We start from the raw sequence: 19775 nt of genomic DNA on the forward strand, positions 1-19775 counted from the left end.
AGACTGGGCACAACTAAAAGAAAGCTTTAGACTACTGGTGTGCACTGGCTCCTCCCACTATGACCCTCCTCCAGACCTCAGGATACTGTGCCCGGAAGAGCTGACACAATAAGGAAGGATTTTGAATCCCGGGTAAGACTCATACCAGCCACACCAATCACACCGTATAACTCGTGATACTATACCCAGTTAACAGTATGATAACAACTGAGCCTCAGTAACAGATGGCTCAACAATAACCCTTTAGTTAAACAATAACTATATACAAGTATTGCAGACAATCCGCACTTGGGATGGGCGCCCAGCATCCACTACGGACTACGAGATATAGAATTACCGGTGAGTAAATTCTTATTTTCTCTGACGTCCTAAGTGGATGCTGGGACTCCGTAAGGACCATGGGGATTATACCAAAGCTCCCAAACGGGCGGGAGAGTGCGGATGACTCTGCAGCACAGAATGGGCAAACTCTAGGTCCTCCTCAGCCAGGGTGTCAAACTTATAGAATTTTGCAAACGTGTTTGACCCCGACCAAGTTGCTGCTCGGCAAAGTTGAAGAGCCGAGACCCCTCGGGCAGCCGCCCAAGAAGAGCCCACCTTCCTCGTGGAATGGGCTTTCACTGATTTAGGATGCGGCAGTCCAGCTGCAGAATGTGCAAGCTGAATCGTACTACAGATCCAGCGAGCAATAGTCTGCTTTGAAGCAGGTGCACCCAACTTGTTGGGCGCATACAGGATAAATAGCGAGTCAGTCTTTCTGACTCCAGCTGTCCTGGAAACATACATTTTCAGGGCCCTGACTACATCCAACGACTTGGAAGCCTCCAAGTCTTTAGTAGCCGCAGGCACCACGATAGGTTGGTTCAGATGAAAAGCTGATACCACCTTAGGGAGAAATTGGGGACGAGTCCTCAATTCTGCCCTATCCATATGGAAAATCAGATAAGGGCTTTTACATGACAAAGCCGCCAATTCTGATACACGCCTGGCCGAAGCCAAGGCCAACAACATGACCACTTTCCACGTGAGATATTTAAATTCCACGGTTTTAAGTGGCTCAAACCAATGTGACTTTAGGAAATCCAACACCACATTGAGATCCCAAGGTGCCACTGGAGGCACAAAAGGGGGCTGAATATGCAGCACTCCCTTAACAAAAGTTTGAACTGCAGGTAGTGAAGCCAGTTCTCTCTGGAAGAAAATCGATAGAGCCGAAATCTGGACCTTAATGGAACCCAATTTTAGGCCCATAGTCACCCCTGACTGTAGAAAGTGCAGGAAACGGCCCAGCTGAAATTCTTCCGTTGGGGCCTTCCTGGCCTCACACCACGCAACATATTTTCGCCATATGCGGTGATAATGGTTTGCCGTTACTTCTTTCCTAGCTTTAATCAGCGTAGGAATGACTTCCTCCGGAATGCCCTTTTCCTTCAGGATCCGGTGTTCAACCGCCATGCCGTCAAACGCAGCCGCGGTAAGTCTTGGAACAGACAGGGCCCCTGCTGTAGCAGGTCCTGCCTGAGCAGCAGAGGCCATGGGTCCTCTGAGATCATATCTCGAAGTTCCGGGTACCAAGCTCTTCTTGGCCAATCCGGAACAATGAGTATAGTTCTTACTCCCCTTCTCCTTATTATCCTCAGTACCTTTGGTATGAGAGGAAGAGGAGGGAACACATAACCGACCGGTACACCCACGGTGTCACTAGAGCGTCCACAGCTATCGCCTGCGGGTCTCTTGACCTGGCGCAATACTTTTCTAGCTTTTTGTTTAGGCGGGACGCCATCATGTCCACCTGTGTCCTTTCCCAACGGTTTACAATCAGTTGGAAGACTTCTGGATGAAGTCCCCACTCTCCCGGGTGGAGGTCGTGCCTGCTGAGGAAGTCTGCTTCCCAGTTCTCCACTCCCGGAATGAACACCGCTGACAGTGCTAACACGTGATTTTCCGCCCATCGGAGAATCCCTGTGGCTTCTGCCATCGCCGTCCTGCTTCTCGTGCCACCCTGTCGGTTTACATGGGCGACCGCCGTGATGTTGTCTGACTGGATCAGTACCGACTGGTTTTGAAGCAGGGGTTTTTCCTGACTTAGGGCATTGTAAATGGCCCTCAGTTCCAGAATATTTATGTGCAGGGAAGTCTCCTGACTTGACCATAGTCCTTGGAAGTTTCTTCCCTGTGTGACTGCCCCCCAGCCTCGAAGACTGGCATCCGTGGTCACCAGGACCCAGTCCTGTATGCCGAATCTGCGGCCCTCTTGAAGATGAGCACTCTGCAGCCACCACAGCAGAGACACCCTGGTCCTTGGAGACAGGGTTATCAGCCGATGCATCTGAAGATGCGATCCGGACCACTTGTCCAACAGGTCCCACTGAAAGGTTCTTGCATGGAACCTGCCGAATGGAATTGCTTCGTAGGAAGCTACCATCTTTCCCAGGATCCGCGTGCAGTGATGCACCGACACCTGTTTTGGTTTTAGGAGGCCTCTGACTAGAGATGACAGCTCCTTGGCCTTCTCCTCCGGGAGAAACACTTTTTTCTGTTCTGTGTCCAGAACCATCCCCAGGAACAGTAGACGTGTCGTAGGGACCAGCTGTGACTTTGGAATATTTAGAATGTTGGTAAGCATCCTTGATGTCCAGTGATACCATGTAATCCCCCTCGTCCAGGCTTGCAATAACCGCCCTGAGCGATTCCATCTTGAACTTGAACCTTTTTATATAGGTGTTCAAGGATTTCAAATTTAAAATGGGTCTCACCGAACCGTCCGGTTTCGGTACCACAAACATTGTGGAATAGTAACCCCTTCCTTGTTGAAGGAGGAGTACCTTGACTATCACCTGCTGCGAATACAGCTTGTGAATTACCTCCAGCACTGCCTCCCTGTCCGGGGGAGCTGTTGGCAAGGCAGATTTGAGGAAACGGCGAGAGGGAGACGTCTCGAATTCCAGCTTGTACCCCTGAGATACTACCTGTAGAATCCAGGGATCCACCCGTGAGCGAGCCCACTGATTGCTGAAATTTTTGAGACGGGCCCCCACCGTACCTGGCTCCGCCTGTGGAGCCCCAGCGTCATGCTGTGGACTTAGAGGAAGCGGGGGAGGACTTTTGCTCCTGGGAACTGGCTGTATGCTGCAGCTTTTTCCCTCTACCTCTGGGCAGAAAGGACGCGCCCTTAACCCGCTTGCCCTTATTGGGCCGAAAGGACTGTACCTGATAATACGGTGCTTTCTTTGGCTGTGAGGGAACATGGGGTAAAAATGTAGACTTCCCAGCTGTTGCTGTGGAAACGAGGTCCGAGAGACCATCCCCGAACAACTCCTCACCCTTATAAGGCAAAACTTCCATGTGCCTTTTAGAATCTGCATCTCCTGTCCACTGCCGAGTCCATAACCCTCTCCTGGCAGAAATGGACATTGCACTAATTTTAGATGCCAGCCGGCAAATATCCCTCTGTGCATCCCTCATGTATAAGAGTGCGTCTTTAATATGCTCTACGGTTAGCAATATAGTGTCCCTGTCTAGGGTATCAATATTTTCCGACAGGGAATCTGACCACGCAGCTGCAGCACTGCACATCCATGCTGAAGCAATAGCTGGTCTCAGTATAACACCTGTGTGTGTATATATAGACTTCAGGATAGCCTCCTGCTTTCTATCAGCAGATTCCTTCAGGGCGGCCGTATCCGGAGACGGTAGTGCCACCTTCTTCGACAAGCGTGTGAGCGCTTTATCCACCCTAGGGGATGTTTCCCAACGTGACCTATCCTCTGGCGGGAAAGGGTACGCCATTAGTAACCTCTTAGAAATTACCAGTTTCTTATCAGGGGAAGCCCACGCTTCTTCACACACTTCATTTAATTCCTCAGATGGAGGAAAAACCACTGGTAGTTTTCTCTCTCCAAACATAATACCCTTTTTTGTGGTACCTGGGGTAACATCAGAAATGTGCAACACATTTTTCATTGCCTCAATCATATAACGTGTGCCCCTATTGGAAGATACATTAGTCTCATCGTCGTCGACACTGGAGTCAGTATCCATGTCGACATCTGTGTCTGCCATCTGAGGTAGCGGGCGTTTTAGAGCCCCTGATGGCTTTTGAGACGCCTGGGCAGGCACAGGCTGAGAAGCCGGCTGTCCCACATTAGGTATGTCGTCAAACCTTTTATGCAAGGAGTCGACACTGTCGCGTAATTCCTTCCACAGAACCATCCACTCAGGTGTCGACCCCGCAGGGGGTGACATCACATTTATCGGCATCTGTTCCACCTCCACATAAGCCTCCTCATCAAACATGCCGACACAGCCGTACCGACACACCGCATACACACAGGGAATGCTCTGACAGAGGACAGGACCCCACAAAGCCCTTTGGGGAGAGAGAGAGAGAGAGTATGCCAGCACACACCAGAGCGCTATATAACACAGGGATCCCACTATAAATGAGTGTTTTTCCCTTATAGCTGCATATATATATATATTACACACACACACACATACACACACACACTGCGCCTAAATTTAGTGCCCCCCTCTCTTTTTTACCCTTATGTAGCTTGACACTGCAGGGGAGAGCCAGGGAGCGTCCTTCCAGCGGAGCTGTGAGGGAAAAATGGCGCCAGTGTGCTGAGGGAGATGGCCCCGCCCCTTTTCCGGCGGACTTCTCCCGCTTTTTCTGGAATTCTGGCAGGGGTATTTTTACACCTATATAGCCTTCCTGACTATATATGGTGTAGATTTGCCAGCCAAGGTGTATTATATTGCCACACCGCACTCACTACACCCCGCGGAGCTGATACACCCTGTTACCGCTCCCCTCCCACACACCGCACTCACTACACCCCGCGGAGCAGAGATAATACACCCTGTTACCGCTCCCCTGCCCCACACCGCACTCACTATACCCCGCGGAGCAGAGATAATACACCCTGTTACCGCTCCCCTGCCCCACACCGCACTCACTACACCCCGCGGAGCCGATACACCCCGTTACCGCTCCCCTCCCACACGGAGCACTCACTACATCCCGCGGAGCAGAGATAATACACCCTGTTACCGCCCCCCTCCCACACACCGCACTCACTACACCCCGCGGAGCAGATCCAATACACCCTGTTACCGCACCCCTACCCCACTCACTACACCCCGCGGAGTAGATCCAATACACCCTGTTACCGCTCCCCTCCCACACACCGCACTCACTACACCCCGCGGAGCTGATACACCCCGTTACCGCTCCCCTCCCACACGTTGCCTTACCTTGGAGTTCCACGAGAACTTATACAGCCACTCTATAAATGCAGCATATTCCGGGTTAGGGAACTTCTCCAGCAGTCTCACCAGAGCCTGGGCTGCCGACACCCGGTAATCAGCCTTATCCGGACACTGCGGGGGGAGCAGAAGAAACCAGACTCAGACACAGCACAGACACTGCAGAGCGTTACCTAGTCCAACATGGAGCCGCCATTAACCAGGATCCAAGTGAGCAATGCGCTGAGGCCCGAGCCCACACCTTTCTGTTCACCAGCCCCCTCCGTCATCTTCATTCTCATATCACTGTTAGATCTCTACTTCATTATATTCAGGAACACTGCAAACCTTGGGGGCTAGAGGCGCAGCAGGAGTGCGAGCGCTTTACATTTTCTACAGACTTGAAACTCCGCCACCACTATACCCCACTTGCCAGAAGGCAGTGGTTTCAGAGAGCCCGTGCGCAGTGGGTGTTCTTCTACGTTTGCTAATGGCAGCCATATTTAATAGTTTTACTTTAATTCAAATACATTTTTAAACATTTTCCTGCTGCGGCGGTTCAGCAGCTGTTACACAGCGCCAGGAAGCAAGGGAGAGCGGGTATGTAGCGGTACCCGCCTCCTGCCCTCCACTGCTTCCAACAAGGCATGCCGCTCACTGTAACCACAGAGAGTAACCGGAGTTCCTGTGCTGCTGGAGCGGTTCGGCAGACTTTACACCTGGGACGCCTGGGTGAAAAGGGTCGTAGATCAGGAATACATCCTGACGTCTTCAACAGATAATGACAGACTTCCCTGGAGTCCAAACGAAACATTTAGCTCCTTACGGAAAGGTATTCAGTCCTGGATCTCCAGGGTTTCCCTCAAATCTTATCTATATGCAGTAGTTAGGTGGAGAACTTCAATAAATTCTGAAACTCCTAAACGTCAAGCATCAATCAGGTGGACAGGTCTGCCATCAGTAGAATGGAATAAAACAAGTCCATGTACCCACAATCTGGGAGGCAGACCAGGGCCTTCTCAAATCTGCTGCTCCATCATCTTCAACTCTGTGCTCTACCTCTCCGCCTGGAGGCAGCAACCAGATGTTCACGGAGATCACGGCAGTCCGTTTTAGAGCCTGGAACGAGGGACTATTACCCTACAATCTGCGGATCAAGGTGTACTCTAAGGGCCTTGGCGCAGACTCCTCTTCTGGGAGGTGGACATCTGGAAATCCAACTGGACACCTTTCCAGCATTTGGTTTTCCTGAAGCTTCTGTTGGGACTCCAGTCTGCAGAGGATGTTCTTGGAGGAGGAGGAGGAGTAATTTCTCTCTTCAGGGGAAGTCCCTTCTAGTTTGCAGACAGGCATCTGCTCATTTCTGTTTGAAAGTCCTAGGTAGGAAGGTCTCTATCTTCAGAAGGCTTTCAGAAGTGGGATGTCTCTATGGACATTGTCAGGGCTTTCAGGACATCTTCCTTTATAGGACGGCTGAGCTGGAAGAATTGCCTCTTGGTCTTCTAGGCTGCACACAAAACAGGATGGCCGTCTTCTTAGCACAGTGCTTCTCAAACCCAGTCCTCAGGACTTACTGACCGTGCATGTTTTCCATACCTCCTTTGCCGGGGCACAGGTGAAGTCATTATGACTGGCACAATTTAAAAGATTCACAGGTGTACACTCGTAATTCTGTGAGGAGACCTGGAAAACATGCCCTGTTGGTGTGTCCCGGGGACTGGATTTGAGAAGCACTGAGTGCAGACCAACCCCAGGTGGATTGCTGGGTAATTTGGCAGGAATACATTGCATTACATGCAGAGTGCTCTCATCCTGCCAAGCCGCTACCCTGCAAGATCAGCCGTGACCTTCAGGCCATTTGCTGGAATGAGGGGCTGGAGCGGTGGGAAGATCGCAGACGCACTCTCCTCCATGTTGGATAAGGAACGTATGCACGCCAATAGGATCCCTATTACCATAGCAAGTGTTCCAGGGCACAGCGCACTGCAATATCAGACCGACCACACAATATCACCTGGCAATGCTTTGCATACACAGAATTCCTTTGAAACAGGCCTAACGCCATCTGTATTACGCTTATAACACAACTCAGTACAGATCACACGAACTCCCGGGAGACACGCAGAACAGAGGAATTACCTTGACACAAATGTGCTGCAACAGGATTAGTAGAATGGGATAAGACACCTCCTTCAAGTCATTCACCAGGAACCTGCAACAGGTAGAAAAAGACTCAAAAAATTAGTAACAGCTGCTTTTACTAATGTGTACCCGTTTATATTTGTGGGAAGAGGATTACGCGGGACAGCGGCTACAAAGTGCACCCGTCTCCGACAGCCACCCGCCGCGATAAACCGTTATCTGTAAACGAGCCAAAAGCTCCCCCCCAGACAACTGATGGGGAGGCAGCGCCATCTTGTGGACGAGACATACATTGACAGAAAAAAGTGCGACCCGTATGTTCCCCTCACCTGACAAATCGAATCGCCTGGTCCCTGGCAGCCGTGACCGCAGAGCTGATGGTAAGAATAGCCGACTTGGAGCCGTCTCCTCCTTTTACCATGATGATAACGTTCAGCAGACGCTGGAAAAGCCTGCGAAGAGTCTGCAAGCAAGAGAGAAACGCGTGAACAGATGCAAAAACATAGTGACCCGAAATCTAATGGCAAATTATTATTTATTGTTCCCACCACAGATTTGTGACAGTGGGGACAACAGGACATACAGAAAACAGGGACACAAACCTAATTTCACCTTAAACCATTTAGCTTCGGGTTTGTCACATGGAAAAGATGATCCTGCCTCCTAAATCATCACTTTCCGTTCCTTCCCTGTTCACCCTCCCCCTTAGTATGTTAGTGGTCACAGGCAGGGCCCTCCTTCCTCATGCACGACCCCTAGCCCTACCCATGCCACCAGTGCCTCCTCCAGCTGTATCCTAGATCCTTCCAGCAGCTGAGTACTCACCCTTTGTTGGGCACAGTCTCATTAGGGGGTCAATACAATTAGAGACAAAGGGCAGTATTCAATGATTGTCGGAAAGACGGCAGTCTCCGACTATTTTAGGTCGGAAGGGGTTCCGACCTAGTCAATGGTCCCGTCATTTTTCCGACAAGTCAGGAATTCCGACTTGTCGGAAAACACGTGGATCAGCGGAATAGCCGCGGATCCACGTGCTTTTGTTGGAACCACGCCAAATCCGACAGGTATTGGCCACGTTTCCGACAATGCCAATCCGACTTTTTAAAAAGTCGGATTGGCTTTGTCGTCAATGGCCAAATCCTGTCGGATTTGGCAGCTCATTGAATACTGCATTGTCTGATCCTTTCCGTCGGAAAGCATTGAAAACTCCCCCCAAAGAGGGGGAGTTGCTGCTGCAACAGCCTGTAAACGCCGTAACCGGTACCCGTCCCCCTCCACGGAATGATCTGATTATTTTGCAGCACTCTGTGGCTGCGCACTACATTCGGTGAGTGCGGAGCTATTGGAAGTGCGGCATATAGGCACACTTACTCACGGATGTCAGAAATTTGCATTTTATTTAATTGACCCCATTGGGTGCTGCTTTTCCGTCCCTGTGACTCACCTCCGTCTGTCCAAGTCCTACAGAGTTTCCTGGTTTATTGCTCTGTGTTGTTCCTATTATATATCTACCTTATTTTCTACCTATGATAGGTCATGTTTTATAGTTGTTATTATTGTTTATTTAGATGGCGCCACAGGGGTTCCGCAGCGCCTCAGTTACTTTGTATGTTCCCTCGACGGCACTGTGGAAACTATGTGGTGGAGTGGAAATGAAAGATAATGACACCAGCTCCTGCAGGGAAACAAGCATCCGTGGTCTGGCGGAAGACCTAGACAGCATACCTGATTGACTTCTCCGTGGATGGGCAGACAAAGCATCCACAGCCCGTGGTACACCAGCTCCGGTACATACTTCATGTGGGTAACAGGGCTGTAGCAGAAACCAGACAGGTCACAGATTAGGTGCTTGGAAGGCACAAGTCATTACATACAGGTATCAAGGGCAGCCACTCACAGAAACCACAAACGCGTTGCGTCCTTGAGCGCGGAACACTTAAAAACTTAAGATTCCAGTTTTTGTTGGCTCCACATATTACATTAGCAGATGACACAACACATTTACTAATACACAGAGCCATGACCCAGGGAAATCTGCTTCATATACACGTTACCAGGATTACAAGGAAAACGTACACAGCATCTGAGAAGGACAGCTCTCTGGGGAACGTCTCGAAGCTGGTCATGTTTATGAAGATCTGAAAAGAACAAACATTTCTCTGGTTAGGATTGGGTAGACTCTTCGGTTTTGTTGTGATCAAGACAGACGTCATGTCCTTCACAAATCAGATCTATAGGGGAACGGTTTATGGAGTAACACATCGCACGGAGGCGATACACAACAGATATCAGGTCATGGGAGTGTGTCAAGTTATTTCAGAATCACTGGAATCAACTGCAGTACTAAGGGGGGGATTCACACCTGATCGCTGGGCTGCGTGTTTTGCTGTCCTGCGATCAGGTAGTCGCCGCCTCCAGGGGAAGTGTAAATTCGCTGTGCAAGTCTGCGATCCTATATGTACGCCGAGCTGCCAATATTCACTTTGTGTAGTCTGTGCGCAGCCCAGGACTCACTCCTACAGTGCGATCACATCAGGCTGATCGGAGCCGGAGCCGACGTCACACATTCTCCCTGAAAACGCTTGGTCACGCCTGCGTTTTTCCCCAGACACTCCCAGAAACGGCCTCTCCCTGTCAATCACCTTATGAACGCCCGTGCGATCGGATTTTTCGCACCATCCCATCGCTGACCGACGATGCCCTTTGTTGCTGTCCAACGCGCGTGCGCATTGCGGTGCATACGCAGTTATTACCCGATTGCCCTCTGTGCGAAAACGCACAGCAGCGGTCGGGTCCGAATCACCCCGTAAGTTAGGTGGTGCGGCTTCCATTGTAATTTACAGGAGACGGGCAAAGGCCAAGTTCTGACTGACTGTAATACGTCACTAGGAAGACTGTCACACTCCTTCCAAGCCCAGGAAAATCTACACACACAGGGTCAAAAGCAAGTCTGCTGCAATTACTACGCATGATGGAACAGACTGGGAATCACTGATGTAAGCGTACGGTCTGGTTTCATAGATGAGAACTCGTCTTTAAAGCCGACTAACAGTCCTGGTGTTATGGATGTCCATGTCTCTCCTGTGGCCGCCTCACCGACCCCACTGCCACTCCTGTGGCCACCGCACCCCCCCCCCCCCACTCCTGTGGCCGCCGCACCGACCCCACTGCCACTCCTGTGGCCACCGCACCCCCCCCCCCCCCTCCTGTGGCCGCCGCACCGACCCCACTGCCACTCCTGTGGCCGCCGCACCGACCCCACTGCCACTCCCATGGCCACCGCCGCATCACCCCCCTGCCCGCCGCACCGACCCCCCCCCCCCCCCAGCCACTCCCGTGGCCGCCGCACCGACCCTGCTGCCTACACAGCAGTCACAGGATTGCGGTTTACATGCACCAACAGAGAAAGTCTCACATGTAACCTGTCACCATATTGTCCGCCATGTCTGCCAGTGGCACAGAGACAGATTCAATGCAAGCTAGGAACTTACTGTACCAATGTCCGCTCCCTCACCTGCATACAGTGCAGTACACTCTGTGGCTTCTCCTTCAGGGAGAACCTCGGCAGGAGACGCAGGAAGTTTCTCAGAAGCAGGACGATGGACTCTCGGATGTTCATCAGGTCGCGGGTAGAGAAATATACGGCGTCTTCATCCCCCTCCTCTTCTGACAAGTCATCCAGCTTCAGATACAAGGCAACAGAAATATGAAACGGGTTTAATGATTTATCCAGCAGGATTTCCCGTCTCATACTCCCTCCAGCCCGGTACAAATCGCTCCCAACAAATGCTTTATACATCGAGATGCAGCATCGGCGGAATACAGCAAATCACACACACACCGGTAAAATATTGTACTACGAACACATTGAATGTGGCTCCTGCTCGCGAATTGAGATGATATCATATGACTGGCGATCAGTCAGATCGGTATAATGGTGAGAAAATCATTAATAATAAACACCACGATATAAATCCTGGTACTAGAAATCAGCGGCATCAGACTGTTACCTCTAATGCCTCTCTGCGGGTGGGCCGGGGACGTTTCCTGCCACCGTGACTCTCCCCCTGGGAGCTCTTGGCCGCGTCCTTCTTCCTCTTGCGGCTGGAATCCGGCTCCTGGGGCCAGCACTTCTCCAGGCTGTTCACACATTTGTCAAACAGGACGGGATGAAAGACCTGGTTGGCAACACTGCCTGCCAAATAAAGATTAGTATGGATTGTGATGGAAGCCAAATGGCGGTACATTCCCCCCCCCCCCCCCGCAACTGCCTAACGCGCGTAATCTGTCCGTTTTATTTACCGCCCTCAGCGTGGGTTGGTAAATAAAAAAATAAGATTTTACTTACCGGTAAATCTATTTCTCGTAGTCCGTAGAGGATGCTGGGGACTCCGCAAGGACCATGGGGATAGACGGGCTCCGCAGGAGACATGGGCACTTTAAGAAAGAATTTAGGTTCTGGTGTGCACTGGCTCCTCCCTCTATGCCCCTCCTCCAGACCTCAGTTAGAGAAACTGTGCCCAGAGGAGATGGACAGTACAAGGAAAGGATTTTGTTAATCCAAGGGCAAGATTCATACCAGCCACACCAATCACACCGTATAACATGTGATAACTACCCAGTTAACAGTATGAAAACAACATATCATCAGTGCAAGACCGATGCAACTATAACGTAACCCTTATTGAAGCAATAACTATATACAAGTATTGCAGAAGAAGTCCGCACTTGGGACGGGCGCCCAGCATCCACTACGGACTACGAGAAATAGATTTACCGGTAAGTAAAATCTTATTTTCTCTAACGTCCTAGAGCAGGGGTGTCAAACTCAAATTCATCGGGGGCCGCATCAGCAGTTTGGTCCCCATCAAAGGGCTGGTTGTATCTGTAGGTCAGTATATCCAAAATTTACCGCTCCACCTGCCTTATATGTGCCCAGCCATCTGCCCCCTTTTAAAGTGCCCAGCCATGTGCCCCCTTTTATAGTGCCCAGCCATGTGCCCCCTTTTAAAGTGCCCAGCCATGTGCCCCCTTTTATAGTGCCCAGCCATGTGCCCCCTTTTATAGTGCCCAGCCATCTGCCCCCTTTTATAGTGCCCAGCCATCTGCCCCCTTTTATAGTGCCCAGCTATCTGCCCCCTTTTATAGTGCTTAGCCATCTGCCCCCTTTTATAGTGCCCAGCCATCTGCCCCCTTTTATAGTGCCCAGCCATGTGCCCCCTTTTATAGTGCCCAGCCATCTGCCCCCTTTTATAGTGCCCAGCCATCTGCCCCCTTTTATAGTGCCCAGCCATCTGCCCCCTCCATTTACTTTACTTACCTTTTACTTCTTTCTTTCTTTTACTTCTTTCTTCTTGCTCCTCTCCGCGGCGTCCGCGCGCTCCTCTGATCCCTGGAGATGTCGGGCGGACGTCACGTGATGACGTCACGTCCGACACCCAGGGAGCAGTGCGGGGCAGGAAGAAGTCGGGCCAGGTCCCGGAAGGTAAGTAATTTTTTTTTTTTTTTTTTTTAACTTGAGCCATTTTTAAAATGAATTTACTCCGTGCAGGCACGGAGTAAATTCATTGAAAAAAAAAAAGGGGAGGCTGCAAGGCTGGCGGCGGCACCGCGGGCCATCAGACGAGGTCTGGCGGGCCGGATTTGGCCCGCGGGCCTTGTGTTTGACACCCCTGTCCTAGAGGATGCTGGGGACTCCGTAAGGACCATAGGGATTATACCAAAGCTCCCAAACAGGCGGGAGAGTGCAGATGACTCTGCAGCACCGACTGAGTAAACATGAGGTCCTCCTCAGCCAGGGTATCAAACCTATAGAATTTTGCAAAAGTGTTTGAACCCGACCAAGTAGCAGCTTGGCACAGCTGTAGTGCCGAGACCCCCCGGGCAGCTGCCCAAGAAGAGCCCACCTTCCTAGTGGAATGGGCCTTGACCGATTTTGGTAACGGCAATCCAGCCGTAGAATGCGCTTGCTGAATCGTGTTACAAATCCAGCGAGCAATAGTCTGCTTTGAAGCAGGGGCAACAATCTTGTTGGATGCATACAGAACAAACAGTGCTTCTGTCTTCCTGACTCTAGCCGTTCTGGCCACGTAAATTTTCAAAGCCCTGACCACATCAAGTAACTCGGAATCCTCCAAGTCACAAGTAGCCACAGGCACCACAATAGATTGGTTCATATGAAAGGATGATACCACTTTCGGCAGAAATTGCGAACGGGTCCGCAATTCTGCTCTATCCACATGGAAAACCAGATAGGGGCTTTTATGTGACAAAGCCGCTAATTCTGACACACGTCTAGCCGAAGCCAAGGCTAATAACATGACCACCTTCCACGTGAGATATTTTAACTCCGCCGTTTTAAGTGGTTCATACCAGTGTGACTTTAGGAAACTTAACACCACGTTAAGATCCCAAGGTGCCACCGGAGGCACAAAAGGAGGCTGAATACGCAGCACTCCTTTTACAAATGTCTGTACTTCTGGTAGAGAAGCCAACTCTTTTTGAAAGAAAATGGATAGGGCCGAAATCTGCACCTTAATGGAGCCTAAGTTTTAGGCCCAAATTCACTCCAGTTTGTAGGAAGTGAAGGAAACGGCCCAGATGGAATTCTTCCATAGGGGCATTCCTGGCCTCACACCAAGAAACATATTTTCACCATATACGGTGATAATGTTAAGATGTCACGTCCTTCCTAGCCTTTATCAGCGTAGGAATGACCTCCTCCGGAATGCCTTTTTCCGCTAGGATCCGGCGTTCAACCGCCATGCCATCAAACGCAGCCACGGTAAGTCTTGGAACAGACAGGGCCCCTGTTGCAACAGGTCCTGCCTTAGAGGAAGAGGCCACGGATTTTCTGTAAGCATTTCCTGCAGATCCGGAAACCAGATCCTTTGTGGACAATCTGGAACAATGAGGATTGTTCTCACTCCTCCTTTTTCTTATTATTCTCAACCCTTGGGTATGAGAGGAAGAGGAGGAAATAATGAGAATTTACTTACCGATAATTCTATTTCTCGGAGTCCGTAGTGGATGCTGGGGTTCCTGAAAGGACCATGGGGAATAGCGGCTCCGCAGGAGACAGGGCACAAAAAGTAAAGCTTTAGGATCAGGTGGTGTGCACTGGCTCCTCCCCCTATGACCCTCCTCCAAGCCAGTTAGGTACTGTGCCCGGACGAGCGTACACAATAAGGGAGGAATTTTGAATCCCGGGTAAGACTCATACCAGCCACACCAATCACACCGTACAACTTGTGATCTAAACCCAGTTAACAGTATGATAACAGCGGAGCCTCTGAAAAGATGGCTCACAACAATAATAACCCGATTTTTGTAACTATGTACAAGTATTGCAGATAATCCGCACTTGGGATGGGCGCCCAGCATCCACTACGGACTCCGAGAAATAGAATTATCGGTAAGTAAATTCTCATTTTCTCTATCGTCCTAGTGGATGCTGGGGTTCCTGAAAGGACCATGGGGATTATACCAAAGCTCCCAAACGGGCGGGAGAGTGCGGATGACTCTGCAGCACCGAATGAGAGAACTCCAGGTCCTCTTTTGCCAGGATATCAAATTTGTAGAATTTTACAAACGTGTTCTCCCCTGACCACGTAGCTGCTCGGCAGAGTTGTAATGCCGAGACCTCTCGGGCAGCCGCCCAAGATGAGCCCACCTTCCTTGTGGAATGGGCCTTAACCGATTTAGACTGTGGCAGGCCTGCCTCAGAATGTGCAAGTTGAATTGTGTTACAAATCCAACGAGCAATCGACTGCTTAGAAGCAGGCGCACCCAACTTGTTGGGTGCATACAGTATAAACAGCGAGTCAGATTTTCTGACTCCAGCTGTCCTGGAATATATTTTCAGGGCCCTGACAACTTCTAGCAACTTGGAGTCCTCCAAGTCCCTAGTAGGTGCAAGGCACCACAATAAGCTGGTTCAGGTGAAACACTGACACCACCTTAGGAAGAGAACTGGGGACGAGTCCGCAGCTCTGCCCTGTCCGAATGGACAAACAGATATGGGCTTTTTTGAGAAAAAACCACCAATTTGACACTCGCCTGGTCCAGGCCAGGGCCAAGAGCATGGTCACTTTTTATGTGAGATGCTGCAAATCCACATATTTGACTGGTTTTAAACCAATGTGATTTGAGAAATCCCAGAACTACGTTGAGATCCCACAGTGCCACTGGAGGCACAAAAAAGGGGTTTGTATATGCAATACTCCCTTGACAAACTTCTGGACTTCAGGAACTGAAGCCAATTCTTTCTGGAAGAAAATTTACAGGGCCGAATTTGAACCTTAATGGACCCCAATTTGAGGCCCATAGACACTCCTGTTTGCAGGAAATGCAGGAAACGACCGAGTTGAAATTTCTTTGTGGGGCCTTCCTGGCCTCACACCACGCAACAAATTTTCGCCACACGTGGTGATAATGTTGTGCGGTCACCTCCTTTCTGGCTTTGACCAGGGTAGGAATGACCTCTTCCGGAATGCCTTTTTTCCCTTAGGATCCGGCTTTCCATCGCCATGCCGACAAACGCAGCTGCGGTAAGTCTTGGAACAGACATGGTACTTGCTGAAGCAAGTCCCTTCTTAGCGGCAGAGGCCATAAGACCTCTGTAAGCATCTCTTGAAGTTCCGGGTACCAAGTCCTTCTTGGCCAATCCGGAGCCATGAGTATAGTTCTTACTCCTCTACGTCTTATAATTCTCAGCACCTTAGGTATGAGAAGCAGAGGAGGGAACACATACACCGACTGGTACACCCACGGTGTTACCAGAACGTCCACATCTATTGCCTGAGGGTCCCTTGACCTGGCGCAATACCTGTCCCGTTTTTTGTTCAGACGGGACGCCATCATGTCCACCTTTGGTATTTCCCAACGGTTTACAATCATGTGGAAAAAACTTCTCAATGAAGTTTCCACTCTCCCGGGTGGAGGTCGTGCTGAGGAAGTCTGCTTCCCAGTTTCCATTCCCGGGATGAAAAACTGCTGACAGTGTTATCACATGATTTTCCGCCCAGCGAAAAGTCCTTGCAGTTTCTGCCATTGCCCTCCTGCTTCTTGTGTCGCCCTGTCTGTTTACGTGGGCGACTGCCGTGATGTTTTTCCCACTGGATCAATACCGGCTGACCTTGAAGCAGAGGTCTTGCTAAGCTTAGAGCATTATAAATTTACCCTTAGCTCCAGTATATTTATGTGGAGAAAAGTCTCCATACTTGATCACACTCCCTGGAAATTTTTCCCTTGTGTGACTGCTCCCCAGCCTCTCAGGTTGGGCTCCGTGGTTACCAGCATCCAATCCTGAATGCCGAATCTGCGGCCCTCTAGAAGATGAGCACTCTATAACCACCACAGGAGAGACACCCTTGTCCTTGGATATTGGGTTATCCGCTGATGCATCTGAAGATGCGATCCGGACCATTTGTCCAGCAGATCCCACTGAAAAGTTCTTACGTGAAATCTGCCGAATGGAATTGCTTCGTAGGAAGCCACCATTTTTACCAGGACCCTTGTGCAATGATGCACTGTTTTTAGGAGGTTCCTGACTTGCTCGGATAACTCCCTGGCTTTCTCTTCCGGGAGAAACACCTTTTTCTGGACTGTGTCCAGAATCATCCCTAGGCACAGCAGACGTGTCGTCGGGATCAGCTGCGATTTTGGAATATTTAGAATCCACCCGTGCTGATTGTAGCAGTATCCGAGATAGTGCTACTCCGACCTCCAACTGTTCCCTGGACTATGCCCCTATCAGGAGATCGTCCAAGTAAGGGATAATTAAGACGCCTTTTCTTCGAAGAAGAATCATCAATTCGGCCATTACCTTGGTAAAGACCCCGGGGTGCCGTGGACAATCCAAACGGCAGCGTCTGAAACTGATAGTGACAGTTCTGCACCACGAACCTGAGGTACCCTTAGTGAGAAGGGCAAATTTGGGACATAGAGGTAAGCATCCCTGATGTCCCGGGACACTATATAGTCCCCTTCTTCCTGGTTCGTTATCACTGCTCTGAGTGACTTCATCTTAATTTGAACCTTTGTAAGTGTTCAAAAAAAAATTTTTTAGAATAAGTCTCACCTAGCCTTCTGGCTTCAGTACCACAATATAGTGTGGAATAATACCCCTTTTCTGTAGTAGGAGGGGTAATTTAATTGTCACCTGCTGGGAACACAGCTTGTGAATTTTTTCCCATACTACCTCCTTGTCGGAGGGAGACTTGGTAAAGCAGACTTCAGGAGCCTGCGAAGGGGAAACGTCTCGACATTCCCATCTGTACCCCCGGGATACTACTTGTAGGATCCAGGGGTCTTGTACGGTCTCAGCGCCATGCTGAGAACTTGTCAGACGCGGTGGAACGCTTCTGTTCCTGGGAATAGGCTGCCTGTTGCAGTCTTCTTCCCTTTCCTCTATCCCTGGGCAGATATGATCTTATAGGGACGAGAGGACTGAGGCTGAAAAGACGGTGTCTTTTTCTGCAGAGATGTGACTTAGGGTAAAAAACGGTGGATTTTCCAGCAGTTGCCGTGACCACCAGGTCCGATGGACCGACCCCAAACAAGTCCTCTTCCTTTATACGGCCATACTGTGCCGTTTGGAATCTGCATCACCTGACCACTGTCGTGTCCATAACATCTTCTGGCAGTTATGGACATCGCGTTTATTCATGATGCCAGAGTGCAAATATCCCTCTGTGCATCTCGCATATATAGAAATGCTCTATAGTCAATAAAATACTGTCCCTGTCAAGGGTATCAATATTTTTAGTCAGGGAATCCGACCAAGCCACCCTAGCTCTGCACATCCAGGCTGAGGCGATCGCTGGCCGCAGTATAACACCAGTATGTGTGTATATACTTTTTATTATATTTTCCAGCCTTGTCAGCTGGTCCTTGAGGACGGCCCTATCTATAGACTGTACCGCCACTTGTTTTGATAAGCGTGTGAGCGCCTTATCCACCTTAAGGGGTGTTTCCCAACGCGCCCTAACTTCTGGCGGGAAAGGGTATACCGCCCATAATTTTCTATCGGGGGGAACCCACGCATCATCACACACTTTATTTAATTTATCTGATTCAGGAAAAACTATGGTAGTTTTTTCACATCCCACATAATACCCTCTTTTGTGGTACTTGTAGTATCAGAAATACGTAACACCTCCTTCATTGCCTTTAACGTGTGGCCCTAATAAGGAATACGTTTGTTTATTCACCGTCGACACTGGATTCAGTGTCCCTGTCTGTGTCTGTGTCGACCGACTAAAGTAAACGGGCGTTTTAAAACCCTTGACGGTGTTTTTGAGACGTCTGGACCGTACTATTGTTTGTCGGCCGTCTCATGTCGTCAACCGACCTTGCAGCGTGTTGACATTATCACGTAATTTCCTAAATAAGCCATCCATTCCGGTGTCGACTCCCTAGAGAGTGACATCACCATTACAGGCAATTGCTCCGCCTCCTCACCAACATCGTCCTCCTACCTGTCGACACACACGTACCGACACACAGCACACACACAGGGAATGCTCTGATAGAGGACAGGACCCACTAGCCCTTTGGAGAGACAGAGGGAGAGTTTGCCAGCACACACCAAAAACGCTATAATTATATAGGGACAACCTTATATAAGTGTTTTCCCTTATAGCATCTTTATATATATATTTATATCGCCAAATTAGTGCCCCCCCTCTCTGTTTTAACCCTGTTTCTGTAGTGCAGTGCAGGGGAGAGCCTGGGAGCCTTCCCTCCAGCCTTTCTGTGAGGGAAAATGGCGCTGTGTGCTGAGGAGATAGGCCCCGCCCCTTTTTCGGCGGCCTCGTCTCCCGCTCTTAACGGATTCTGGCAGGGGTTAAATATCTCCATATAGCCTCCGGAGGCTATATGTGAGGTATTTTTAGCCAAACTAGGTATTCATTTGCCTCCCAGGGCGCCCCCCTCCCAGCGCCCTGCACCCTCAGTGACTGCCGTGTGAAGTGTGCTGAGAGGAAAATGGCGCACAGCTGCAGTGCTGTGCGCTACCTTTAGAAGACTGAGGAGTCTTCTGCCGCCGATTCTGGACCTCTTCTTACTTCAGCATCTGCAAGGGGGCCGGCGGCAAGGCTCCGGTGACCATCCAGGCTGTACCTGTGATCGTCCCTCTGGAGCTGATGTCCAGTAGCCAAGAAGCCAATCCATCCTGCACGCAGGTGAGTTCACTTCTTCTCCCCTAAGTCCCTCGTTGCAGTGATCCTGTTGCCAGCAGGACTCACTGTAAAATAAAAAACCTAAGCTAAACTTTCCTAAGCAGCTCTTTAGGAGAGCCACCTAGATTGCACCCTTCTCGGCCGGGCACAAAATCTAACTGGCTTGGAGGAGGGTCATAGGGGGAGGAGCCAGTGCACACC

General features: G+C 50.2%; 1 protein-coding gene across 1 annotated transcript in view; it reads right to left on the bottom strand.

The window, feature by feature from the left end:
- The window catches only part of NCAPD3 (non-SMC condensin II complex subunit D3), a 91327-nt gene that overhangs the window by 63643 nt on the left and 7909 nt on the right, over positions 1-19775 (bottom strand). The window contains exons 4-10 of the mRNA XM_063943789.1: positions 11403-11587; positions 10907-11074; positions 9469-9530; positions 9118-9205; positions 7722-7855; positions 7390-7462; positions 5260-5385 (exon numbers count right to left, since the gene is read on the bottom strand). Of these exons, the coding sequence (XP_063799859.1) occupies positions 5260-5385; positions 7390-7462; positions 7722-7855; positions 9118-9205; positions 9469-9530; positions 10907-11074; positions 11403-11587 (836 nt within the window). The remainder of the gene's footprint in view (positions 1-5259; positions 5386-7389; positions 7463-7721; positions 7856-9117; positions 9206-9468; positions 9531-10906; positions 11075-11402; positions 11588-19775) is intronic.

The sequence above is a fragment of the Pseudophryne corroboree genome, chromosome 10 (genome assembly GCF_028390025.1).
Source record: "Pseudophryne corroboree isolate aPseCor3 chromosome 10, aPseCor3.hap2, whole genome shotgun sequence".
Classification (NCBI taxonomy): Eukaryota; Metazoa; Chordata; class Amphibia; order Anura; family Myobatrachidae; genus Pseudophryne; species Pseudophryne corroboree.